Raw genomic sequence first — 25,755 nt, forward strand, 5'->3', positions numbered from 1 at the left:
GCAGCTGTGTTTAAATTTTGCCAGACTATTGAAGAAATGATTCCTCAGTGTCTTTGCATTTGGTGAGCTCAATGAATTGCAAGGTGGTTTAGCTAAGAGGGCACTCACACCTTCTAGCTTAAAAGTAGCTGAGACTCCACTGTGGGAGTTGAAGGGAGGGAGAAGGAAAACCTGCCTGGAGAATTTCAGGTAGGCACCAACTGTCTGGCAGTGTCTTCTCTCTCCCTGAGGTGCATGAAGTCTTAACAGCAGAATTGTTGTGATGCATTCTTCCATCCCCAAATCTGATCCCCTTTGGTTGGGAAACTCTTTGGCAAACTGTCCACTGCAGTGAACAGCAGGTGCTTGGTCTGGTCCCCACACAGTCCCTGCATAAGAAAGCAGAAGAAAAATGTGTTCCCAGCTAAGTCGTAGCAACACCTCTGCCTCTCAGTACCATCTGTCTGCACTGCTAGGACCTTCTCAAACCAGACTCACTACCTTGGCATCCTCTCTACCTTCCTCTGTCTCTGCAGCAGGAGCACTTGAAGTCAAAGACTTGAATGAGCCCTTGGTTGCTGCCACTATCTGCATGTATTCGACCATCACATCCCAGCTGCTGCCCACACCAGCAAAATCACATTACACCTTCAACCTGAGAGACCTCTCCAAGGTGTTCCAGGGCATGCTCATGGCTGAGCCCAGCAAGGTGGAGGTGAGTCCTCCCATCAGCACAGCTGTGCCACCCAGGGGAAGACCAGAAATGTTCCAGTTAAGGCCTCATTGACAGGCCACAATTCCTTGCTGAAGCTGCATTTTGGTACCGTTCAATGAATGTGGAGACCTTCCCTTTGGCCACATTGCCTGGTACCAGTAGTAAATAGTGTCCCCTCCCCAGCCCTTCCTTGGCATGGAGGCAGATGAGTGGCCACAGGCAGGCAGTATGACACAGCCTGGCCATTCAGGGCTGGATGGAGCCATAGGGGACCACACAGGGGCAGAGGTGTTGTCCTGTTACCAGCTTGTATCAGTGGAGGCTTCTGCCCCTTCAGCTCTCCTGAGGACCTTGCTCTGGCTCCAGCCTAGCCAGGAGAGACTGGTTTATCACAGGAAGTACTTGGGATTCTGGTTCTGTGCTACACTCAAATAAAATGATCTTTCCAAAAAAACCACAAAAACTTCAGAAAACAATAAAAATTAAATCCAACTGGGGGAAAGATAAAGACAAACAACATGAAACTTAAATCTCTCAAAGCCTAACATACGGACAAATAGAGGGGGGATTAGCTGAAGCTGTAATGAGCTCTTTGCAAAGCAGCTGTTTTGACAAGAGTTGATTTTGAGAGGAGAAGGGAATGCAGCTTCCTTCACCCAGTTCTTTCTCCACCCCAGCTGCCTTTTAGCAGGAGTGGAGCTGACCACATGCTGGGCAGGAACCAGCTTTCCTGACAGCGAGGCTCTTAATACTTCCCTGCTTCTCTCACGGGGGTGTTTTGCTGGGATTTCCTTCCAGAACAAACTGCACCTGCTGAGACTGTGGTACCACGAGAGCTGCCGGGTCTTCTGTGATCGCCTGGTCAGCGTGGAGGACCGGGTCTGGTTTGACAACCTGATGAAGAGTATGATGGAGGATCTAGGCACCACTTTTGAGGAGGTCATTCCCTCCCAGCCAGTTCTGTTTGGGGACTTCATGGAGCCAGGTGCCAATATCAAACTGTACAAAGCAATTGACAGTGAGAAAAAGGTAAGGACCCTGGGAATCATTATGTTGTGAACTATGTTCACATCTTCCAAGTCTTCTGCAAACAAAAGAAGACAGTTACTAGTAACCATGGGGCTGCTTAAATTGAAGGTGTCTGGAACCACAAACCCTCCTAGGGCTCTCCTGTGAAATCCTACCCCAGCCAGGGCGAGTGGCTGCATTTGTTGTGATGGGACGTTGAGGTGGAACAAGCTGTCTCTGCACTGCCATCCTGGGGGCAGCCTGCTATGCCAAATCTCTCAAATGAGCTGCACTTGGGACTGAAAAGTGAAATTTGCTGGAAACAAATGGCACATTACCCCCAAACAATACTACTTTTGCCATTAAAGACTTCACAATTGACCTTTACAAGTAATTAATGTTACTGCCAGATTCCCTGTTGGAGGAGATACTGCAAGTACTTTGGTAGTGATAATTAAGCAAAGGCAATGAGCAGTGTGTTTTCCACTCATTATCAGAAACAGATGATTATCCTGTTGTCTCTCCTCCTGTGATAGCTGTGTGACAAGAACTGGTAATTAACTGAGCCTTCCAATCTCTTTTGCAAAGTAGGTGGGCCTCTGCCCCACCGAGGTGAGCACAGCCAAGACAGCCAGACTTACCAAGCTGCTGCACAGTCCACTGATGCAGGCAGGACTTTGGCATCTAGCAGGAATCTCAACACTATGAATTCCAGCTGACATTGCTTGCCCAGGTTCACAGTGAGATTGCTGAAGGGGTAGAACCAAATCCCAGATGTCTTCATGCTTTATCTCCTGCTTTGACCTGAGGGTGCTGTTGAAGGGAGCCCTGGAAAGGGCAGGACAGACTGTTTGTGCAGCTATTCTGTGCAGTGCCTGGACCAGGGGAGGGGTGTGCTTCTCTACTCATCTACAGCCAGCACATGCCCTGTCCAGCCAGGATCCTAACCACAGGATGCAGCAGCAGGCAGTGGTCAGCTATAGAGTGAGGAAGCTCTCCCAGAGGGAGGCCCTGTGACAGTATGGATCAGGCAGCCATAAGCTGTTTTATTTTGAATGATGCCTTGCTATTTCTCCAGGCAAACAGCTCTGTTAGGAACAGCAGACCTTAGTCACTTGCCTGAGTTAGTTTAAGGTCATTATTCAGCAGCTGCTGCCACCACCACCACTAGTTAAATTCAGCCCAGTCCAATGGCAGTTCCTATAGGAGCATGGAGCAAAGAGAGCCATCACCTCCTCACGAGCAGCTCCTCGGGAGCAACTGGGAGAGGCAGCTGCTCCCAGACCCTGCTGAGCACCAGGCTCTGCCCTCCCAGAGGCCTGTCTGTGCTTACAGACAACTACCCACCCCCTCACAATTGCTTTTATCTGACTGTTTCTGCCCACAGCTGAAGGTTGTGATTGAGGATTACCTGGAGGAGTACAATGAAACCAACACCCCAGAGCTGAAGCTTGTGCTTTTCATGGACGCGATACAACACATCTGCCGAATCAGCCGGATCCTGCGGCAGGCGCCAGGGAATGCTCTTCTCCTGGGTGTTGGGGGAAGTGGGAGACAGTCACTCACCAGACTGGCATCTCACATGTAAGTAGTGCACTCCTATGCACATAATGTGGAGCAGCTCCATCGGGACTGTCTCCAGAGAATCTCTTTTCCTACCCTTCCTGCTACTGGTTACACATTTGTCTGATTGCTAACTCTTCAGATTTAACACTCAAGAGCTGGGGCTCAGGTAACATGCACATCTAAACTAGAAAAATTGGACTCTCTTGCCTGCTAGTAGCTTGGGTTCCTGCTGCAGGCATGCAGTGAATGAGCAAAAGCAGCATTGTCCATGTCAGCTCACAAAACAGGAGTTACTAAGGACAAGTGATCAAGTGACACTGGCAGCCTGGCAAGTAGGACTGGTGAGTCTTGGGAAGCAGGGAAGAAACCTGAAGAGCCAGAGAACTAGACTGAGGAGGAAAATTCTTCCAGCTCTGAATACAGGATGTGATCCTAGAAAAACACAGCCATGTTTCCCAGGTGCACCAGCCTTCAAGGGCAGCATCCCAAAAAAATCTATGTTGAGTTGCTCCCTCTGCACTCTGAGGCACTGGTCCCAAGAAGCAGTATGACTCTTATCAGCTCATGGAGTTGTACTTCTCCCAGTTTCTAGCTAGCTCAGGTGCCTCTGCTTTGAGTGAACACACTTTTGGGTTGGTCACTGAACGTGCACAAGGACAGGCATGCACTCAGGACTCATTGCAGGAGAACAGCTTGCTTGAGTTCTGTTCCCCTGAGTCCACAACACATACTCAGAGTTGACAAAAGAGGATATTTTAGTTTGATGTAACTCCATGGGCTTCTTTTTTCTTTAGGGCAGCTTATGAGTGTTTCCAGATTGAACTGTCCAAAAATTACGGCATGACTGAATGGCGAGATGACTTGAAGAAGATCATGATGAAGGCGGGCCTTCAAAGTCTTCCCAAGACATTCCTGTTTGTAGACACACAGGTACAGGAGTATTACCATGGTGGACTCCATCTCAAAAGGAGTCAGAAACACATCTCTAAGCTCAATAAATCCCACTGAAGAGGATTGAGGAGCTTGATACAAACCAGGCACAACTTGTATTTCTTAAGTAGCCCACCTTGATCATCTTATAAAAAAGCCTCAGGGAAATTAAAGGTGGTGCATTTGTTGCTAGAGGGACTGTAGAACTGTGTGTGAGTGGGCTGATTCTTCTTCTAGGAAGTCTCAGCTCCATCCAAGGATCAAAGATTTTAGACCCAGATGCCTAAAGCTAAGCACTACGCTGACCACTGATACTAGAAGTCCTAAGTAACATCATTCTCTTTATTTTCAAAGATACCAGCAGATTTAGGGCCTTATGCCTGCTGGTTCCACAGGGTAATGTTGGCTTGTTACTGTAAACTGTAACTTGCTAATGACTAGTCCAACTTCTGGAATTCACAGTTATGTTCCCCATAGGCTTTTTTACTGCCTTCATTATCTTAGGAACCAAGTTGCTTCTGGCAGTGCCCTAAGCAGTGAGATGAGTGTCTGTCAAATGCTGCTTGTTCTTGCATCCTTTTCCCTGCAGCCAGAAACATACGTAGGAGAAGAGGGGCATGGGAGGGTGCATTTAGTCTAGTAGATGGATGCTGTGTATTTCAAAGGTGGAGAGGTGAGTGTAGCTCTGGAGGGAGATCGTCCCACAGACTGTGACACATCCCTACAATTACTCCATCTCCCACATTGATGAGCTATATCCTAATAGTGAAGTGTTGTGTGCTGGAAGAACAAAGACCCAGAGCAACCTGGTGTCTGGTTGCAGAGTGACTGTGAGGCAGGGAGCAAGGCCCTGAGCTCAGTTTGTCTGTAAGGAGACACTGAATGGGCAGAAAAAGGTTTGTTCTCAGACACACACTCCCACCCCTGAAATGGCTGAACATGGCTGTTTAATTGGAAATGCTGGACAAGGGTCAGGGTATGCTTTACTGGAGCTGAGTGATCACAGGAATTATTTCTTATAACAGAGGCTGAGAGCTGTATTTATCCAGAATTGATCTCCATGGCATGTGGAGACATGACTGGCTTATGACTTAGGAAATTGGCTTTTTTTTCCCCCCCCTATCATCTACTTAGATTAAAAATGAATCCTTCCTTGAGGATATCAACAACCTGCTCAACTCAGGTGATGTTCCCAACATTTACAACCCCGATGATCAAGAACAGATCATGACAGCTATGAAGCCTGTTGTTCGAGATCTAGGCCAGCAGCCCACCAAGGCTAATTTGATGGCTGCATACATAGGACGGGTTCGCAGCAATATCCACATGGTCCTGTGCATGAGGTACAGTTCAGGGGTAGAGCTCCATGCTGATAATCATTAACAATGATCTCCCTCCTTGTCCTTTGCCCTGTATCACCTTGTCACAGAACCTTTGTTTCCAAGCCCCTGACTTTGGAGGAGGAGGAGGAAGGTTTACATACCACCTTCCCATAGGGCTGGATACTTTTTTCTTTTACATTTTTCGATTTCAAGATGAAGTTTGAAAAGTTTAAGAATATGATTACATGTGATCCAGATTAAATACAAGCTTCCTCCTCCTTCATGTACCATTGAACTATTTGTTACAAAAATCTCTTGCTTGAATCATGAATATAGTGCATAGTCCACAAGCAGCTTGCTTTCAGGAGGGCTGCCAGAAAGTACAGGGCATTCTCAGTACGAGTACAAGCAGAAGAATCAGGGCCATGCTCCTAGCCTGGTGGTGCAATCTCTGCACTCACCTGCTTGAAGTAAACTTCAGATCACATTTATTTCTTACCCCTTAAGTGTTCTTCCTAGGGAGGGACCTATAAAACATCACCCCACTACCATCCTAATACTTCCAGAATATACCTAGGGCTTCCATGGAGTGAGCTGTGACACACACCTTAGGACATGCAGCTCACTGCCTGAACGTTCATTCCCTATTTCCATCCTTCTTCCTTGGGTATATTCCCTTTCTTCTTATTCTGTAAGAGTTCAGGATGGTTCTAGGGAAGTAGGAAAGCTATTTTATCCTTGTATTTATAGCTAGTTACAACATTTCTTTTCTGCATGTCTTTCCCTCAGCCCTATTGGAGAAGTGTTCCGTGCACGCTTGAGACAGTTTCCCTCTCTCGTGAACTGCTGTACCATCAACTGGTTTAATGAGTGGCCTGCTGAAGCCCTGCGGTGCGTCGCCTCCTCCTTCTTGGATGAGATCCCACATCTTGGTGCCAGTACTGAAGATGTCGATGGGATGGTAGGTGCCACACTCTGCACATAAAACTCAGTGCTTGTATGTGCAACGTGCCACATCTCTAGATACACATACCTGCAGGAAGATTCTACCCTGTAGCAGAAATATTTAATGGCAGGGTCAGTTCACATTCAGAACTGGTTAGCTTTTGTACACCTTGAAATGGACATGGCATTTGTCACCCTGTCTATGGCACTGAAGCCCACACACATATATAAGCTCTGCACTGAATACTTAGGGTCTTTGTAAGCCCCTTGTGCTCTCTGTGAGTATCACATACACTTGCCTACCACATGTTTAGTACTGAATAAGATTGTTTCTTTCCTTTCTCCTTGCAGATTAATATATGTGTAGCAATCCATCAGAGCGTGGCAAAGAAGTGCCAAGTGTACCTAGCAGAGCTGGCCAGACACAATTATGTCACTCCCAAGAGCTACCTTGAGTTTCTCAGCACCTTCAGTTCCCTGATTGGAAAGAAGAAACAGGAACTGAAGACAGCCAAGAACAGGATGGGAAGTGGCCTGCACAAGGTTTGTCCCTTACACCCAGGAGAGCTTTGGGCCCCCTTACCTGCTCTGAGCAGTGTATTTATAGCTGCAGAGATGCAGTAGGATGCCCTACACATCTCCCGTGTAACAGGAAAAAATTCATGCTAAAGCAAATGAGAACTATGCCTTCTGCCAGGGCCAGTCTTTAAGGCTGGAGTGTATAACAGCTCTAAAAGAATGAATGTGGTCTTTGGGGACCACAGACCTCTCTGTAGCTCATCATTTCTCAGGATCTTCCTTATTAACCTTTTAATTGAAAGTCCTATAACAGCAACATTGTTCTGCTGCTTTGTGCAGCCTGACACTGTGCAGGGAGCACCCACCAGGACAGCACAATCCTTTCCTGGGGCTTTCCATGGCTGCTGCCTGTGCTCTCACTCTGCTCTGCTCCCACAGCTCCTGCAAACAGCAGAGGATGTAGCAAGGATGCAGGAAGAGCTGGAGTCTGCCCGCCCTCTCCTGGCACAGGCAGCCAAGGACACAGTGGCAACCATGGAGCAACTGCAGGTACCACTGCTGGACTGGACACAGGGCTTGGGGAAGCCTTGCAGGGATTGTACAAAATCCTGCTTAACCTGACAGTAAAAAGGCCTCAGATTAGCACAGAAGGTATTTATAGAGAGCAGCACTGCCAGCAAGAAATGCCTTCTGCTAGGGTCCCTCCTGTAGTGCTGGTGGGGGCCAGTGACAACCTACCAGCCAGTTGCTAGCAGAAGCCATTGCTCACATGCCTCTGCCTGAAACCACAACCCAGGGGTCAGTCAGCCAAGCTACCAGCTCTCTTTCCTCAGTTTAGATCCTTACAAGCACAGACTAGCACCACTACTAACACAATCCTGAGGTGGCCTGAGCAGCTCTAAGCCCAGACTTTGTTGCTGCTGAAAGAGATCATTCCTCCACCTCCCATCCCCAGGGAGCTGATCCAGCTGCAGCCTGCCCCTGCTAGCCCAGACCTCAGGGATGATCACACACAGTCACTAATGCCACTGCAGAAAAGGGAACTCTTCTGTGTTGGCTGTCACTGCCTTCCTGCTTACTTGTGTTCCTGCCTGTCTCCTCCTGTGATGGCCAGACTGAGACAGAGGGAACAGAGATCCCAACATCCTACAGCTCTGCACACAAAGGGGAGAAGAGTCTGTAATCTCCCATGTTCCCACAGAGCAGATAAAGGTTTGGCTGTGTTCCACATTCCCTTTACACCTCCTGGTAGTGTTTTAATGCTGAGGGTAGATAGAAGTGACAGTTCTAGAAACAAAACCCTCATCATATCTTCTTATTCCTCCATCTCCTTACACATTTGCATCCCCTCCCTGTGCCAATAGGAAAAAGGGCTAGAGCAGTTAATTCCTGCAGGACTAACACCATTCCAGGCACAGCCAGAGCTGGAGCTTGTGGTTGATCTCTACAGGCTGACAGAACTCTCCTACCTGTATAACACAGGAAGGGGATCCCCTCCAGCAATTAGGCCCTAGCATGTCTCTGCTGGAAGAAAACACATTACCTGCCAGGACAGCTGTGATCCTTGCCTAGCAGTGCTGAGCCAAGCCAAAGGGGTGCTCTGGCTCCAGCATGCTTCTGAGGCTGTCTCTGGTGTTGCAGGTGGACACAGCAGTGGCTGAAAAGACAAGAAGTGCCGTGCAGGCTGAGGAGATGAAGGCCAAAGTGAAAGCTCAGACAGCCCAAGCCATTGCAGATGATGCTCAGAAGGACTTGGCTGAAGCCCTCCCAGCCCTGGATGCTGCTCTTGCCAGCCTGAGGAACCTCAAAAAAAATGATGTTACAGAGGTAACTGGGTTGAGAGGGAGGTGGCAGAGCTGGGTCTGGTCCTGGACAGCCTCTCGCTTTGCAGCAGTTCCCCTTCTATAGGCCTGCAGCATCCCCAGCCTTTTTCCAGCATCTCCATCCATCCATCCCCCTGGGCTCACAGTCTGAGCAGCTGCCCATTGCAGCTTCTCAGCTTCACTCCTTCAGAAGCAAAGAGTTTTGAAAAGCAGAGAGGCAGCAGTTGGCTCCTGGCTGTTCCTACATGTTGTTTCCAACTTGTGCTGGAGAGAGTGTTGAGCAGGGCTCACCCCATGGTGCCTGTCTATGGGGGCAGGCAGCACCACAATGCAACCCCAAGTATTGACTGCAGAACACAGGGAAAGATCTAGCAGCATCCTGAACCAGCAGGATCTTAAGAGGGATCCACCACAGGCAGAGAAGAGGAAGAGGCAATGGCTGGTGGGCTGACTTGAAGAAATACTGGCTTGAAATAGGATAGTCAGAGGAAGGAGGGCGATTCTGAGCCTGGCAAGTGTCACAGCCCATAGCCAAGAGAACAACTCAGCACATATACAATTTCCCTGCACAGCTGTGGAGGGGAGGGACAGGCTTATTGCTCTGCAGTTGTGAACAACAGACTTTTTTATTCCCCAGAAAATGTACAAAACTCCTTTCCCCAGAAGATGGAGAAAGACACAGACAGTGTCAGTCCACTTGCCCCCAGCACCCGTCTTCTTGTGGAGTTGGTGTGAAAAGGCTCCTGTCTATAAAAGGCTTCCAGTGCCAACTCACAAGGTGCATCAATTTCTTACACATCACCTAACCCACCCACCAGCTTTGGGAACTCACTTAAGGAATAAGCTCCCTGCTACTTTTAAGCCCAGTTGCTGGGCCACGACCCAAGTCACTGCAGCCAGGACCAACAGAGTTCTCTCCTACTCCAGGATTAATGACCCAGCCCAACCAAAAGAGGACACTACTATGGCAGGGAGCGAGCATCCCTTTGACCTACTCCTTCGTGTAGGACAGCTCCACCAGTGGTCCCTTGGAGGAAGCTGACACCTGCTTCTCCAGCTCCTCCACCACCTCTCTCAGACGATCCTGGCTGCAGTAAAAATACACGTAAAGGTTGCGCTCTGTCTGCAGAACAGGGCTCTCCAGGGATCTGCGCTTGATGTTCAAGTCACTCAGGAGGTCTGTCAGCATTTGGTAGAGGTCATCCTGCATGGTGATCAGTTGCTGCATCAGCTCAGTGATCTCCTGAGGGGCAGAGCCCAAATGCATGTGAACATGCAGAAAGAGGGGGATGGAACAGCTCAGCCCACCAGAAACAAACTCCCCGCCTGGCTCTGGCCTCCAGACACCCAGTCCAAGGAACAGAGGTGGCTTACTGGGCCACCTTGGGTAAGGCACCCCAATCTCTGTACTTAACAGCATGTGTGAAACACAGCGACCATCACCTTTGCCCCTCAGCCAGCCACTACCTCACTGGATAGCTTTTGGAACAAGGCAAAGTTCAGGCCAACCTCCTCTCTCTCTGTGGGCTGAGAGGCAGCAAGTTCTGCCCCCTGCACCCAGGGAGGATGGCACAGAGGGCTCTGACTCACAGCCCTGTTCCACCCAGCAAGGCTGGTGCAGCAGGAGCGCTCACTTACCGGAGAGGAGAGCTGCAGCTGGTGGGAGCTGTTGTACAGCAGCTGGTAGAGCACCTCTATGGAGGACTCCAGGGCAGGGAGGTGGGACACAGGAGCTGCCAGCTGTGTTTCCAGCGTCCTATGGTCCTGAACCAAACGAGAGCACTGGGCTGCTAAGTCCTCATAGCTGCAGAAGAGCTGCTTCTCTTGATCTTGCCCTGCCAGCATGTCCCAGAGCCTGCAAGAGGGGACAGGCAGGCAGAGGTGTGAGCAGTGTGCCAGTGCCAAGGAAAAACAGGGCTCGGGATATTGTGCACTGGAGGACTGGGGTGCAAGCAGCCATGGGGTAACAATGAGAGGACAGCCAGTCCTGGTGAGCAGCCTGTGTCCTGGAGGTCTGGGAAGAGCATAAAGGACCAGGCTGACTCAAGAGCCAGCCAGGGACTCGTTGCTGACAGATACCCACACCAGCTACTCCAGACCTGTGCAGGGAGGACTGAGAAGCCCCTGTCAGTGCAGGACACCCAACTAGAGAAAACTCTTGCTCCAAGCAGCTTGTGCTTCCTTCTGGCCTAGCTCTCCTTCTCTACAGCTGAAGACTTGCCTCTACACTCTCCACCTATGCATCCTAGGAAAACCTCTGTTCTTTGTCCTCAGCCCCTTCTCCAAGCCCTTGCTTTGCTGCATCAGCCCTAGCCAGCCAGGAAGAAGCAGATGCCATCTTCTGGGGAATTTCACACCATGGTGGAGTCAGGGTGGCTCTGCACTGGCAGAAGAACACTGCTAGACTGCCTGGCAGCTTAGATCTGGTGCATGCCTCTCCCATTCCCATTCCACCTCCTCCACATCTAGTTTGTTCCTCACACACACCCCCAGGCCCTTACCGTACAGCAGAGAGGTCTTTGGGGTCTATCCATGTGTGTGGACAATCCGTCTGGGAGGAGCTGGCATTTTTTAAGTAGTCCTGCTGCTCCTGCAGCCTGGTCTGGGCTTCCCTCATAGCAGTTGCCATCTCCCACAGCTGAGCAGCCTTCTGGTCCAGCTCCCTTCTTTCCTGTTTCAGCTGGAGCTCCAGCAGATCCAGGCGGCTGTGCTGGCTCGCCAGCCACGCGGCCGCCTCCTCCTGCCTCTCGGCAACGTACTGCAGCCCGGCAGCTTCCAGGCCGAGCTGCCTCTGCAGGACGGGCAGGCGAGAGAGACAGGCCTTCGCCCTCAGCAGGGGCGGCAGCTGGTGGGTCAGGGTCTGCAGGATGTCACAGCGCAGGGCGTGCAGCCGGTTCTGAAGCATGGCAGCCTGACTCTCGAGCTCTGCCTTGACTACGTGCTGTGCAGGGGGAAAACAAGGCAGGCTGGGGTCAGGGGGGGCTGCTGGCACTGCCACCCCCTCCTGACATGTCAGCTGTGCTCCAGCATCCCACAGGAGGGACTGCCTGCAGCACACCCTGCCACAAAGGGTGCTGGAGAAAAGGAAACACTGGCCCTACCTGGTTCTCCTCAAGAGCTTCCAGAGTCCTCTGGGCCCACTCCAATGCCGCACAGTTGCCTTCCACTTTTGCTGACATGACTATAACCTCCCTCTGGGCACAGATATGTGCTTTCTCCATTCGGCTCAGCTCTTTCCAGTAGCTGTCTTGGTTCTCCAGTAGCTCATCTCCATCAGACCCAAGGTTTTTTGGCATCGTTGTTTGCTTGGCATCCATCCTCTCTTTTGTTTCCTGACTGCCATCTCTCTCTTCCTCATCCCCCATGCTCAACACCTCTCTCTGATTCCTCCCCTCCACTCGCAGCTCTGTCCTTGAGCCTTGGACCAGTATTCCCAGACTAGTTGGTACCAACCCCTGTGGTGTCTTTGCACACTCTTGATGAGGAGCTCCTCTCCTTCCTTCTAGTATTTCCCAGTCCAGGTCCCTCTGTGTCCCAGCCTCCAGCCTTTCCTTCAGGCTGCTCTCTCCCTGTGCACTTGCTCCCTGAGCATCTGGAGGCTGGAAACTCCCTGGCAGGACCTGCTGGATGAACCTCTCAAACACATCAGTGGCCTGTTGTTCTAGCTCCAGGTAAGGGCCAAGATCCATCTCACACAGCAGTGCTGGTGGCCGGCCTTTCCCCATGTCCCTGTGCCAGTCTGCCAGCTGCTTTGCAGCCTTGCTGATCTGTCTCAGGACAGCACTGGTTTGGAAGATCTCCAATTCCAGGTCCATCTGAGCCTTCTTCAAGTCCTGCTTCACCACTTTCTCCTCCTCCTCCAAATACCTCAGCTCCTGCTGCAGGTTGGCTACCCAAACCTGCAGCTTGTTGTGCCGCCAGAGCTGATGATCACGATATTCCTTCAGCTCCTGAAGCTCCTGCTGCAGGGCCTCCAGAGAGGGACCTTCATCATCCGGTATCACACGTGGGTGCTGCGGGACCTGGCAGCACATCTGCAACGCCTCCTCGAGGGCAGCACCTTCCAGGATGGGCTTGCCTGCAGCCAACAGGGCATCGTAGGCCTCCACCTCGTCTGGGCTCAGCACATTCTCCTCACTGACTGTGCTGCAGAACCACTCAAGGAACTGCTGTGTCTGAGGGCAGTCAAAGAGCCAGTCAAAGTCCTTCTCACACAGGGTGTCTGCATGGGGGTAGAACAGCCTCAGCGTTGCCACAAACTCTGCCCCTCTGTTGACTGTGTTCAGTGGGAAGGCCTGGGAGCATCTCTGGCTGAACATGGCAAGGATGGCCAGCCCTAGAAGGGACAAAGCAGGAGTCATGATTACAGGTCCCGACACCCTCAGCCACCTCAAGGGTGCCACAGTAGCACTCCTAGCTGCCTGCTTGAGGAGAGACTCAAGCAGTCCTTCCACAAGTGCTGCAGACCAGCTCATGGGTGCAGCATTGCTATGGTGGGGGACAAGAAAAGTGAGAGCCCACAGAGCAAGGGAGGAAGCCTGCCTGTGCCCCATCACCATACAGCCTCTTTCCCAGGAAGATACAGATCTAGCTCCTTTGCTAAGACATCTTCAGCCTGTAAGATAAACCTACCAGAGCATCAGGGCAGGCTTTTTCAGCCTACCTATAGTTTGCTCCATGCCCTTTCCAATAACCAGCTTTCCCTTCAAATACCTCTGTCCTTCCTGGCTGTGCATTGCATCCACTAAATGTCCTGCCTCTGGTCCCAGTCTCCCCTGGGCCAGCTGAGGGATGAGCACCCCATCTCACTGAGAACCAGGCCAACCCACTGTCTCCTTTTGTGTTTGAAGGTACGAGCAATGCAGCGGCCTCCCCTCGGTGTGAAGATGGTGATTGAAGCTGTCTGCATTATGAAAGGCATCAAGCCCAAAAAGGTGGCAGGAGAAAAGCTAGGCTCCAAGGTGGATGACTACTGGGAGCCAGGCAGGGGCCTTCTCCAGGACCCAGGGAAGTTCCTGGACAGCCTGTTTAAGTACGATAAGGTAAGTGCTGGCAGAGGGAGGTTGTGACCAGGGGTCAGGTATTGCCTCCCAGAGATCCTTCTCACAGCAGTGAAGTGTAAAGGGCAAAACCCTTCAGCAGCACAGAAGATGAGGATGTATTTGGCCTGGAAGTCCTCATGTCTGAGCTGGCTGCAATTCATTGCTTTGGGCAATGGGACTCAGACACACGTCTTCCCCTTCTGTCCCTCTGCTCTTTCCATGTGGAGGAGCTAGATGGGAGTGGTATGAGAAGGGATTTACCCAGTCCCCCAGCCATCCCTCAACACACAGCAGTTTGATTCCTCTTGCTCCAGTGCAATGCCTTAACCACCCTGCCAGGTCCTGGGGCAGGCTGCAGCTGCTGAGGGAAGCCCTTTGAGACCCTCCTCCATCAGATCTCTAGCACCCTCATCACACATCTCCTTTCTCTCACACTATTCCTTGCAGGACAACATTGCAGACACTGTGATCAAGGCCATCCAGCCCTACATTGACAGTGAGGAGTTTCAGCCAGCTGCCATCGCCAAGGTCTCCAAAGCTTGCACCTCCATCTGCCAGTGGGTGCGTGCCATGCACAAGTACCACTTTGTGGCCAAGATCGTGGAGCCCAAGCGGGTAAGAGGCAGCATGACTCAGTTGCTCTAGGTGTTGGGGAACACAGTACTAGCAGCCACCTTCTGCAGGAGATGCAGAGTCACCATGTTCTGCAGGTCAGGACATAGTGTTCAGATCAAGCCTTAGCAGAGCCAAAGCCTCAAAACCCATTAATGTAATAAAGTAGAAGAAACCAACCTAGAATATGCTGGGACAGAAGTGATACCTTGTTCTTAGTGCCAAGTTCTTGGCTCAGCAGAAACTGTACTTAGAGAAACATTCCCACACCTCAGTAATACTTCAGCCTTAATCCTCTCCAAGCCTGGCTATTTCTGTGTTATTATTGTGGGGTAGAGGAACCTTTCCTCCTGTTCACCAGTGGGCCACATCCTGAACTTCTGTAGCTGGCACAGGCTCTTGGCTTTTTGGAGAAATGCCCTTACAGAATTGCCTGGATTGGAAAAGACCTTTAAGATCATTAAGTCAAATCATTAGCCTCACACTGACAAATCTTCAGCACTATGTCTACATGACTCTTAAATACCTCCAGGCATGGAGACTCCACCATTGCTCTGGGCAACCCCTCACCCCTACTTTTATTCCTGGGGTTGCAGAGTATTCCCCTTGGAGTTAGGCAGGTCAACCTTTGTCATACAGGGAAGGATTTTAGTATCAGATAGTGCTGCAAGGTCTCTGGCTTTTTGGAGAAGAGCCTGGCCACATGGCCCGCATACCCATTGTCTCCTTGTGCATCTCCCCAGCGAGCCTTGCAGGAGGCAGAAGAGGACCTGCGTGCCACTCAGCAGGTCCTTGACGAAGCTAAGGAACGCCTGAGGGAGGTTGAAGATGGCATTGCCATGCTGCAAGCCAAGTACAAGAGCTGCATAGCCAAGAAGGAGGAATTGGAGATGAATTGTGAGCAGTGTCAGCAGAGACTGGGCCGTGCTGATACGGTAAGGAACAGAGCTGGGTTCTGCCTACTTCAATGAGACAACCAGAATTCAGGTCAAGGAGCTCAGTGGTAAAAAGATTTACGTGCCTGAAACTTAGGACAATCCTAGGGTGAAGCTGCCTGGCCAGACCTCAGCAGCACAACAGGACTGGGGGAACCTAAGCTAGCCAGGCACTGGTTTGAAAGCTGCTGTCCTCTTGTGCACAGCTTCTTCAGCCAGCAACAGGTCTCCAGGACAGCTGAGAGCAGCCCAGTAATCCCAGGATTGAATGCTCAAAGCTGGGGACAGAATTCAAGATATGGCAGGGGCCACCATGCAACCTCTGGTCACCAAAGTCAACTGTGGCATTGCCCAGGGAACAGCAGGTTCAGGGGACAAGGTGAGACCACACAGCAACTCTCAATGTCTGCAACTTATCCCACAGCTCATAAACAGCCTGGCTGATGAGAAGGTGCGCTGGCAGGATGCTGTAGAGAACCTGGATTACAAGATCAACAACATCACTGGGGACATCCTGGTTGCAGCTGGCTTTGTGGCCTACCTGGGCCCTTTTACAGTAAGTGTGCAGTGCTCCCTGCGAGGGGCTGGGGTAGCAGCTCTGCACTGCCAGATCTGCTGGGAGAAAGAAATAGGGCAGTAGGGTGCAGGACCCCTCCTGGATCTCTCTCTGTTTGTGCCAGATGCTGCACAGGGTTCTATTTGAATGGAGACAGGGGGATTAGATGCTCGCAGCATCTTTAGCTGCAACTAAAGAGTCTGTGATGGTGCTTCTCGTGGCAGGGGCAGTACCGTGTAGCACTGTGCAAGGAGTGGCTGAGCCACCTGTCAGAAAACAACATCCCTCACACCAAGGAGCCAAATCTGAGCAGCACCCTTGGAGACCCTGTGGAAATCCGCTCCTGGCAGGCAAGTGGCAGAAAAACCCAACTCTCCAAGCTGAAGGTGCCTCAGGCAAAGGTTAAAACACTCCACTCACTGCTCAGTAGGATCATCTGTACCAAAGGACAGACCCCAAAACCAAACAGCTGAATAACAACCAAGCACCTCCACACTGCAGAGCTGGAACTGCTGCCAGGGCTCCTCGTGTAATGAGCAGGAGAGGACCTGGCAGCATCCAGGGCAGCAGCAAGCAGCAGCTCTGAGGGCATCAACTTAACCCACAAGGCTTCCCCTTTACAAACCACAGGCTTAGAGCAAAGCCCTGTCTGTAGCCTGCCCAAACCTGATGGCCAGCACAGCTCTGGCCCGTGGCTCAGCCACTTCAGGCAGAGCCACTGGCTGTCACAGGTACCCTCACCACCATCCCCTTTCCACCACACAAGGGCCAGGGCAGCAAGGGCTTCTCTCTGGTCAGCTGTGTTGTGCTACCAGCTGTTCCCAACAGCTTTTTCTACCCCTTTAGATTGCTGGTTTACCCAATGACACCCTGTCTGTGGAGAATGGGGTAATAACACAGTTCTCCCAGCGCTGGAGTCACTACATAGATCCCCAAGGACAAGCAAACAAGTGGATCAAGAATCTGGTAAGACCTGTGGGGAGGAAAGATGGGTCTGCCAGGATAGGGGAGCAGTTTTCTGTTGGAAGGTGTGCAGAGCAGCCTCAGGCTTTGGGCTCCAGAGCTGCAAGACTCCACACTGCCCCAGCTCAGCCTCCCCAGCGCCAGACAGGCTCCACATCCATATTCATCCCAGGTGGATTTCCCCACGTGGGGAAATCAGTACAGGGCAGGAGGGACCCTGCTGTAAGCAAGTGAGGCATCAGATTCCTGCTCTGGCTCTCCACTAGCGTTCTGGGGGCTTTACACCCCTCACCACACCCTAAAACACACAGAACACCCCTAGCACCTCCCATAACAGCCTTTAGGGTCCCTGGGATAGGGGGAATCAGGGCAGTATTACCTGGCTAGTGAGCCCGGTCACTGCTGACACAGTACTGGGAACACAGACCACCACCTCTTCTCTTCCTCCAGAGAGGCACCCACTGCCCTTTTGGAGGGTCATGTGGGAGGCTCAGGCAGCTGCTCCTGTTTTGCTCCTCCAGGGCTTTTCCAACCCACCTGCTCTCACTTTACAGGGAAATGAGCTCTGAGCTACCAGTGTGGGGCTCTGCAGGGATATGGCTCTTTAAAGGAGCTCTCTCCATTCCCCCCACCTTTCCTGCTGCCTTGTTGAGCTGTCTCTAGTGCCTGGTGACATGGACTAAACTTGCCAAAATAGTCAAAAACTATCCAAGCAACAGAAAATGTTATTTCTGCTGCTCTGGTGAGCTAAATCAGCACAATGAGAGGTGAGCTGGCTGTGAAGGTGGGCAGGACAGCACAGGGACCCTGCCCTCCCCTACTGCCTTTCAGGAGAAGGTGAACAGCCTACAGGTGGCAAAGCTAAGTGACCAGGACTTCCTCAGCAGTCTGGAAAATGCCATTACCTTTGGGAGGCCCTTCCTGCTGGAGAATGTTGGCGAGGAGCTGGATCCGGCCCTCGATCCTGTCCTGAGCTGAAACAGGTCCTATGTCTCGCCTTGGCAAGGAGGGGCAGCGGGTGGGCTGTAAGGAGGCATCTGGCCAGGGTGCAGCGGGATGTGGTGGGTTTGTAGATCTCTCTGGGCAGGCAGCACTCACATGGATGCTGCCTGTCCTGTGCTCACATGTCTTGGCCCGGGCTCCAACACGTTGGCAGCCTCCTGCACACCCCAGTTTCCTCCCCGCAGGCATCTTTGCCTGGGAGGCAGGGCCATGGAATACAGCTGCTCTCTTCAGGTTCAGGCCTTCATGTCGGCTGGGTGGCTTTGAGCTCCTCTGTCCAGACAGCATTCAGACTCTCTCCTCACTGTAGAGCCCAGGGCACAGCAGGATGCCTTTCCTCACAAGAGGTAGCTGTCCCAGCCTTCCTGTATTTGTCCTTCTCTGGTACAGACCTACAAACAGCAAGGCAGCACCGTGCTGAAGCTGGGGGATAAAGTGATCCCCTACAATGAGGGTTTCAAGATGTACATCACCACCAACCTGCCCAACCCTCACTACAGCCCTGAGGTCGCCACGAAGCTCACCCTCATCAACTTCACCCTCTCACCCAGGTACCTGCTTACCACATCAGCTGCCCATGCTGCTGAGCCTCATTCCTTGCAGTCCTCAAACCCTCAGGCCTGTTGCCCCCACTCTCACCACCATGGCTTTTGTTGTAGTGGCTTGGAAGACCAACTGTTGGGAGAAGTGGTGGCTGCAGAGCGGCCTGACTTAGAAGAAGCTAGAAACCAGCTAATTGTTAGCAATGCCAAGATGCGTCAGGAGCTGAAGGAGATAGAAGACCAGATCCTGTATCGGCTTAGCACTTCCGAGGGAAACCCTGTAGATGACTTGGAGCTCATCAAAGTGCTGGAAGCGTCCAAGCTCAAGGCAGGACAGATCCAGGTCAGAGGTGGAGGTCCTCTCCCCCTGCAGCTATGCATCACCTGCCAGCACTGCACTAACCATGACGTCTCTTCTGTCCTCCAGGCCAAGGTAATGGTGGCAGAGCAGACAGAGAAGGACATCAACATCACCCGCCTGCAGTATGTGCCCGTGGCCGTCCGCTCACAGATCCTCTACTTCTGTGTCTCGGACCTGTCCAATGTGGACCCCATGTACCAGTACTCACTCGAGTGGTTCCTCAACATCTTCCTAATGGGGATCAGTAACTCCGAGAGAGCAGGTGCTTGTCCAGAACAGCCCCTCCCATCCTCTTCCTCACCCCACATTCCTGGTCTAGTGGCAGCAGAAGCTAGGACACCTGCAGAGTCAAGGCAAACATGGCCACTTGCATTGGCTCCCAGCATGGTCCAGAGCTGCCCCTAGTTGTGTCCACACAGCAAGGGAAGATGTGGTCATAACTTCTTCTCTGCCCTGTTCTCTTCCCCGCTGCTTCTCTGGGTGGGATGTTAGTGACAGGGCACAGGTACACCCCGTCCTAGTAATGGTGTGGCTCTGCTCGTCACAGAGCCACCTCCACACGCAGGTCCTGGCAGCTTTCCCTCCCCAGCAGCAGCTGTTAGCCAGGATGGTGGTGGCTGGGCCGGTGCAGGCTGCCGTGGCACAGCGTGGGCTCCCTCCCAGAGCTTTCTGCTCTGTGCCGAGTCCCACAGCCTTGTGCTTTCCCAGGCGTTTCTGTGCCCAGTCTGTGTTTGAGAGCAGCATCTGTTTGTCCTGGGCAGGGTGCAGGTGTGCTCCTGTGACCAGGAACTGGCAGCTGCCAGAGAGAGCACCCTCCACGTCACCCGTAGCACCCACCACCCTTGTCTGGTTGTTGCCTTTCAGACGTCCTGAAGGACCGGGTCATGAACATCAGCAACTACATCACCTTCAGTCTCTACAGCAATGTGTGCCGAAGCCTCTTTGAGAAGCACAAGCTCATGTTTGCCTTCCTGGTTTGCGTCCGGATTCTGATGAATGATGGGCAGATTGATATGGTGAGCAAGTCACCTTGGTCCTTTGATGGGATCCCATCAGGGCAACTCAAGCCCAGGCTGTTCAGCCCCCTAGAACAGCATGCCAGGGTGGAAAAGGAGCCTTGTTCCCTGGGGCCAGGGTCAGGCTGGTGGGCAACCCCGGGGCCTCTCTCTTCACTCAGATCTCAAACCTTTCCCTGTGCCTGGATGCAGAGCTGCCTAGCCTGAACCACCTGGGGCTTCTGCCAGCCTGCTGCCAGACTGCTGCACATGTTAGCAAGTTGAGAGGGAGCAGGCAGGGGTTAGGAGACAGAGAAAAGCTAGTGGCAGCTAAACAGTGATCTCACCAAACCCTCCAGTTCACTTACTCCTCGACACACACATCTGGCGGGAGGGGCAGCCAGAAAGTCACTACAGGATTTTAGTTGGATATGGCACAAACCCCCGGGCCTCAGGCCCAGGCAGGGAGGCTGTAATCCCTGACCACATCCTGTCCTGTTCCCAGGACGAGTGGCGGTACCTGCTGTCAGGAGGGACCGTAAAGGAGATGAGGGAGAACCCAGCTCCGGCCTGGCTGTACGAGAGAGCGTGGGGAGACATCCTGGCCTTGAGCAGCCTGAAGAACTTCTCTGGCTTCGCCAATGATTTTGCAGCCAACCTTGCAGCATTCAGGGCCATTTTTGACAGCCCCAAGCCTCACAGGCGAGTGTCTTCTGCTTTGTCAGCCTAGCTGTGCTGCAGCCAGCAGGTAACGGCATCCCCGGGAGAGCAAGAGGAGCCGATACAGCCACAGTGCTGGCTCTGCTCCCAGTGCAGTGCCACGCAAGGGACAGGGCGAGGCATTGCCTTGTCTCCTCAAGGGTGGCCTGGTGCTTGCCAAAGGCAGAGCCACACGATGCCTTTGCCAGGCAGTATTTGGCACTTCCCCCATGGAAGCAGCTCTGGCTTGCCTGCTGATGCTTTCAAAGCTAGAGACAACAACCCCAGTCAAGTGACTGGAAGGTCCTTGTCCCTTTTGAAACCTCAGTGGCTGCCCGCAGGCAACTTGGGTGCTTCTTGAGGAACTGCAGGATCTGGCACATCCCCCCAAAATGCACCTAATTGCTTTGCAGAGAGCCCCTGCCTGGGAAGTGGGAAGCTGAGCTTGATGACTTCCAGAAGCTGCTGGTTCTGCGGTGTCTGCGAGGAGATAAGATCACCAATGCCATGCAGGACTTTGTGGCACTGAACCTGGGTCGTCAGTTCATTGAGCCGCAGGTAAGCAGCCAAAAGGAAGGGATGGTGGGGCCAGGAGCAGAGCAGGAGGCCTCAAGCTTGCTGTAAATGGGTCAGCATTTTCCAGTGGCAATGAGGTGCTTGTACCTCTCTGCAGCCACAGTGTTCCCACAGCTGGTGAAGCACTGTCTGAGATGAGGGACATCTTGCCTAATGTCCACCAGTTAAACCGCACTGGGAGGCAGCAGATAGTGCAGGCATACAAGGGAAGACCTTGAAGGACAAATGGGAAAGTGGTTACTGCCCTGATCCTAATGCTGCAGGAGGAGAGCTGCTGTACTTGGCCTCGGCACCCAAGAGCCCACCAGTGCCTTGGAGAGGAGCTGAGGCCAGGCAGGGTGAGGAGGTGCTGTGTGTGGTGCCACTGTGGCCGCTCCACTCTGACCAACTTTCTGTGTTGCAGACCACTGACCTGTCAGTCGTCTTCAAGGAGTCCACTGCCACCACCCCGCTGGTGTTTGTGCTGTCCCCAGGCACTGACCCTGCTGCCAACCTCTACAAGTTTGCCGAAGAAATGAAGTTCTCCCAAAAGCTCTCTGCCATTTCTCTGGGCCAAGGCCAGGTAAGCAGCTGGTGCCCACCTGGGACAGCATTGTCCTGCTGGCACACCTAGCTCCAAGGAGGTCACGCACCCCTGCAGCGCAGTGAAAACACCCTCCTGTGCCAGGGCCCCTACTCACCACCCTTCTGCTAGCTGGAGGAGCCAGTTTGCTCAGGGGGCTGCAGCGCTTCCCCCTGTAGCACCCTCTAACTTCCCAAATCCATCCCTAGTTCTTCCATTCCCTCCACCCTTCCACACAGGCTTGTAAAAGCTGTAAAAGGGCCTTTGTTGTGCCATCAGACAGCAAAGAGCCAGTTGGGCCATGGGGACAAAGCCAGGCTGTAGCTCTGGAAAGTGGTCCTTCTACCCAGCAGCTGTCTCTCGGTCCAGCTCAGCAGGGCCCAACCCGCAATGGATCAGGGTCCCTGAGCTCTTCTCATCTGCCTCCTCAGGGCCCCCGTGCTGAAGCCATGATGCGCAGTGCCATGGAGCAGGGCAACTGGGTCTTCTTCCAGAACTGCCACCTGGCCCCCAGCTGGATGCCTTCACTGGAGAGACTCATCGAGGGCATTGACCCCAGCAAGGTGAACTGTTTGACCACTCTGAGGATAACAGGCAGGAGGCTGGAGCTCTGGGAAGAGCCCAGATCTAGTTCAGTCCCATCCACAGGTTCCCCATAGAACCAGAGGGCCTGGTTCAGTGGCTGTGCCTGCACCCTCTGAGCACTTGCTGCCTTCTGGATTTCCAGGTGCATCAGGACTTTCGCCTCTGGCTCACCAGTCTGCCGAGCAACCACTTCCCTGTGTTCATCCTCCAGAATGGCTCCAAGATGACCATTGAGCCCCCCCGCGGGGTCAAGGCCAACCTGCTCAAGTCCTACATGAGTTTCAGTGATGACTTCTTGAATTCTTGCCCCAAGGTAAGATCCAGGTCATGCTTTGGTTTGCTGTTCCCAGCCCGTGCCTGCTCCAATGTACGCTCTCCACCTGGATGTTGCTCCTCTCCACTAGAGCTCTCATGTGCTAGAGAAGGACTGGTGGTATGTCTCATAAGCCCACATATACTCTGTGATGAGCCAATTAGAAGTTTCACTTTGAGAAAGAGAAGTGACAGGATTGTGGAGGCCTGGTCCAAGATACTTGCAGCTCTCTTTAAGCAAGGGAGCAGGCCACAGCCTTCCCCAGCAGAGCAGCCTGACTGAGGTTCCACCTCTCCAGGCTTCGGTTGGCACTGCTGAACTGGCACATCTCCTCTGCCAGGTCCCAGCAGGAACTGACCCCATCCAAGGATGCCTCCTCCCAAGCTGAGCACCTCTTCTCCCTGCTCCCCTGCCTGCAGGTCACAGAGTTTAAATCCTTGTTGCTGTCACTTTGCTTCTTCCATGGGAACATGCTGGAGAGAAGAAAGTTTGGGCCTCTGGGGTTCAACATCCCCTATGAGTTCACAGAGGGAGACCTCCACATCTGCATCAGTCAGCTACAGATGTTCTTGGGCGAATACACAGACATCCCGTACAAGGTAAGAGCGTGAGCTGGTCCCTCCATGGAGGGAACAGGCTCGTGATGCACGTGTGGGTCAGAAACCATGGTGGGGTCCCTCACAGGTCTTGAGGTACACGGCTGGGGAGATCAACTACGGCGGCCGTGTGACTGACGACTGGGACAGGCGCTGCATCATGAGCATTTTGGAAGATTTCTACAAGCCTGAGGTTTTAAATCCTGAGTTTGCCTATTCCGAATCGGGGATCTACAAGCAGATCAGTACCTCCTCTGACCTCGACGTAAGTCCTCAAGTAACAAATCACAGCTCATAGACCCCAGGGGACTGTCACAGTGCAAAGGGGATCCACTCCGCCCTGAAGCCCACGGCATTTTCAGTTCCCTGGGGAAATACAAGATTGTAAGAACCTGGGCATCTTCAGCTGCTTTCAGGAAGCTGCATGTGTTTGTCCCTGTGCACAGGAGGTGGTAGCAGCTATCACCACAGTTCCCAAGCTGAAAGCTTTTGTCCCCTGAATCATTTTGACATCACATACCTAAAGTACCTGAGGAGCTCTGCTGGAGACGTGGCAGGAGGCTCACTGCAGCTCTGCCCCTTCTCATCGCACACGTTTGCTTCTACACAAGTGCAGTTTAACTCCCCAGCCAGACCACAAACCATGGCCGTGGCCTCCACTCAGCCACCAAACCTGGCTCAGAGGAGCTGCCACCCCAGCAGCCTCCCCAGCAGCCCGAGACCTGCACGAGCAAGCATTGCTCAGGGCACACAGAAGCTGTCCCTAAGTCAAAGCTGCAAGTTGTGGTTCCTGGCTGTGACAGGGGACAAAGAGCTGTGTAAAAATCAGATGAATTAATCTCAAAACACCAAGACAAGGAATATCTCCTGAGTCTGATCTGCTGGGTTTTGATCTGTTGGGTTTAGTTTATCCAGCAGCCCTGGCTTGGTAATTTCTCTCAGGCCAGGCCGGTAGCAGCCCAAAGGGTCGTCACAGCTTTGTCCCCAAGCTCTCGGCCTCACAGCCTGTGTGGGTTCCTCTCCAGGGCTACCTGCAGTACATCAAGAGCCTGCCACTCAACGACAGCCCAGAGCTCTTTGGTTTGCACGACAATGCCAACATCACCTTCGCTCAGAACGAGACCTTTGCTCTGCTGGGGGCCATTTTGCAGCTGCAACCCAAGACCTTGACGGTGGGAGGCCGCAGCAGGGAAGAGGTGGGTGTCCTGATCCCATCAGCGCCCAGTACAGGCAGGGAGCACAAACACCAGCTGGTAGCTGTGGCCAGGAGGATGCTCACCCACCCTCTGCCTTCCTTCCAGCTTGTGGAGGAGATCTCCACGGACATCCTGGCAAAGCTGCCTGGCCCCATGAACCTGCAGGAGGTGATCCATAAATATCCACTGCTCTATGAAGAGTCCATGAACACAGTGCTGGTCCAGGAGGTGATCAGGTAAAACCCCTGTGGGATCACAACTGGCAGGTCCCTTGGGGAACAGCAGAGTTGTGCAGGCCCCTGCTCCCACCCACCTTTGAGGAGCCTCATTGCTGAGTGTGGCAGTGAGGTTGGCAGCCACGCTAACACCTGTGTTGTCCCAGCCAGGACCTTCTGCTGATCCCTGGTTTGTGGGGACTGATCAGTTGTTTCCATCTGCTACCATCAGCAATTTGGGGCTGGGGGGGCAGCTATGAGGCCCTGTTAAAGAGGAGTGGGGCTGGGGGTTACACGGAGGAGCTTCACTCATTGTACCCTCTCTGGGCAGCCATGGGCAATGAACCACTGCACCGAGTCACTCTGCTCCTTCTCTGTAGGTACAGCAGGCTCCTGGAGGTGATTGCTGGGACACTGAAGGATTTGCTGAAAGCTCTCAAGGGCCTGGTCGTGATGTCCTCTCAGCTGGAGCTGATGGCCAGCAGCTTGTACAACAACACTGTCCCCGAGCTGTGGAATGCCAAGGTATGTGCCCCAGCCAGCCCAGCTGCCTGCAGGAGCTCACCCGAGCCAGGGGAACGGGTCATCAGCCACCACAGCAGGACTGGGCTGTCTCACGTGGAGCTGGCTCTTGCTCCTCTGGCCTGGAGATGTCTCGCCCCAAGTGCAGCTCACAGTTGTTCCCAGCCCCAGGCTGGATGAATCCCTGGGCTCTGGTCAGCTGTCAGCAACTGGGCACAAGGTCTGGGGTGTCCTTGATTGCCTTCAGCACCTTCCTCTGTGGGTGCCCCACAGGCCTACCCATCCCTGAAGCCCTTGGCATCCTGGGTGAACGACTTGGTGCAGCGGATTGAATTCCTGCAGAGATGGATCAGCCACGGGATCCCCTCCGTGTTCTGGATCAGCGGGTTCTTCTTCCCCCAGGCCTTCCTCACTGGCACACTGCAGAACTTCGCCAGGAAGTCAGTCATCTCCATTGACACCATCTCATTTAGCTTCAAGGTCAGTGAGTCAGCCAGAGGCTCTCGAGTTTTCTAATTTTTTTTTTTTAATCTGCTGCTAGAAGGCCACAAAAGCAGCAGTTGTAGCCCTGACCTCCCCAAGAGGTGAAGGCACTTGCTGCACAGACCCCATCATCCCCTTTGTGCTCAGATACACCCACCCACCCATGGTCACACTCAAAGAGCTGTGGTCAACA

General features: G+C 52.8%; 1 protein-coding gene across 1 annotated transcript in view; it reads left to right on the forward strand.

The window, feature by feature from the left end:
* Positions 1-25,595, forward strand: part of DNAH1 (dynein axonemal heavy chain 1) — a 68,503-nt gene extending 42,908 nt beyond the window's left edge. The window contains exons 46-76 of the mRNA XM_010166821.2: positions 516-694; positions 1,493-1,723; positions 3,090-3,286; positions 4,063-4,198; positions 5,333-5,541; positions 6,310-6,481; positions 6,817-7,008; positions 7,423-7,533; positions 8,626-8,811; positions 13,658-13,849; positions 14,297-14,464; positions 15,205-15,396; positions 15,821-15,952; positions 16,177-16,302; positions 16,799-16,918; positions 17,747-17,886; positions 18,298-18,468; positions 18,577-18,802; positions 18,887-19,082; positions 19,685-19,836; positions 20,321-20,517; positions 20,928-21,072; positions 21,494-21,652; positions 22,084-22,215; positions 22,380-22,550; positions 22,970-23,149; positions 23,235-23,411; positions 24,172-24,342; positions 24,448-24,578; positions 24,938-25,082; positions 25,353-25,595. Of these exons, the coding sequence (XP_010165123.2) occupies positions 516-694; positions 1,493-1,723; positions 3,090-3,286; positions 4,063-4,198; positions 5,333-5,541; positions 6,310-6,481; positions 6,817-7,008; positions 7,423-7,533; positions 8,626-8,811; positions 13,658-13,849; positions 14,297-14,464; positions 15,205-15,396; positions 15,821-15,952; positions 16,177-16,302; positions 16,799-16,918; positions 17,747-17,886; positions 18,298-18,468; positions 18,577-18,802; positions 18,887-19,082; positions 19,685-19,836; positions 20,321-20,517; positions 20,928-21,072; positions 21,494-21,652; positions 22,084-22,215; positions 22,380-22,550; positions 22,970-23,149; positions 23,235-23,411; positions 24,172-24,342; positions 24,448-24,578; positions 24,938-25,082; positions 25,353-25,595 (5,279 nt within the window). The remainder of the gene's footprint in view (positions 1-515; positions 695-1,492; positions 1,724-3,089; positions 3,287-4,062; positions 4,199-5,332; positions 5,542-6,309; positions 6,482-6,816; positions 7,009-7,422; positions 7,534-8,625; positions 8,812-13,657; positions 13,850-14,296; positions 14,465-15,204; positions 15,397-15,820; positions 15,953-16,176; positions 16,303-16,798; positions 16,919-17,746; positions 17,887-18,297; positions 18,469-18,576; positions 18,803-18,886; positions 19,083-19,684; positions 19,837-20,320; positions 20,518-20,927; positions 21,073-21,493; positions 21,653-22,083; positions 22,216-22,379; positions 22,551-22,969; positions 23,150-23,234; positions 23,412-24,171; positions 24,343-24,447; positions 24,579-24,937; positions 25,083-25,352) is intronic.
* Positions 25,596-25,755: the final 160 nt, after the last annotated feature.

This window comes from Antrostomus carolinensis, unplaced genomic scaffold, assembly GCF_000700745.2.
Source record: "Antrostomus carolinensis isolate BGI_N321 unplaced genomic scaffold, ASM70074v2 scaffold22994, whole genome shotgun sequence".
NCBI classification, from domain to species: Eukaryota; Metazoa; Chordata; class Aves; order Caprimulgiformes; family Caprimulgidae; genus Antrostomus; species Antrostomus carolinensis.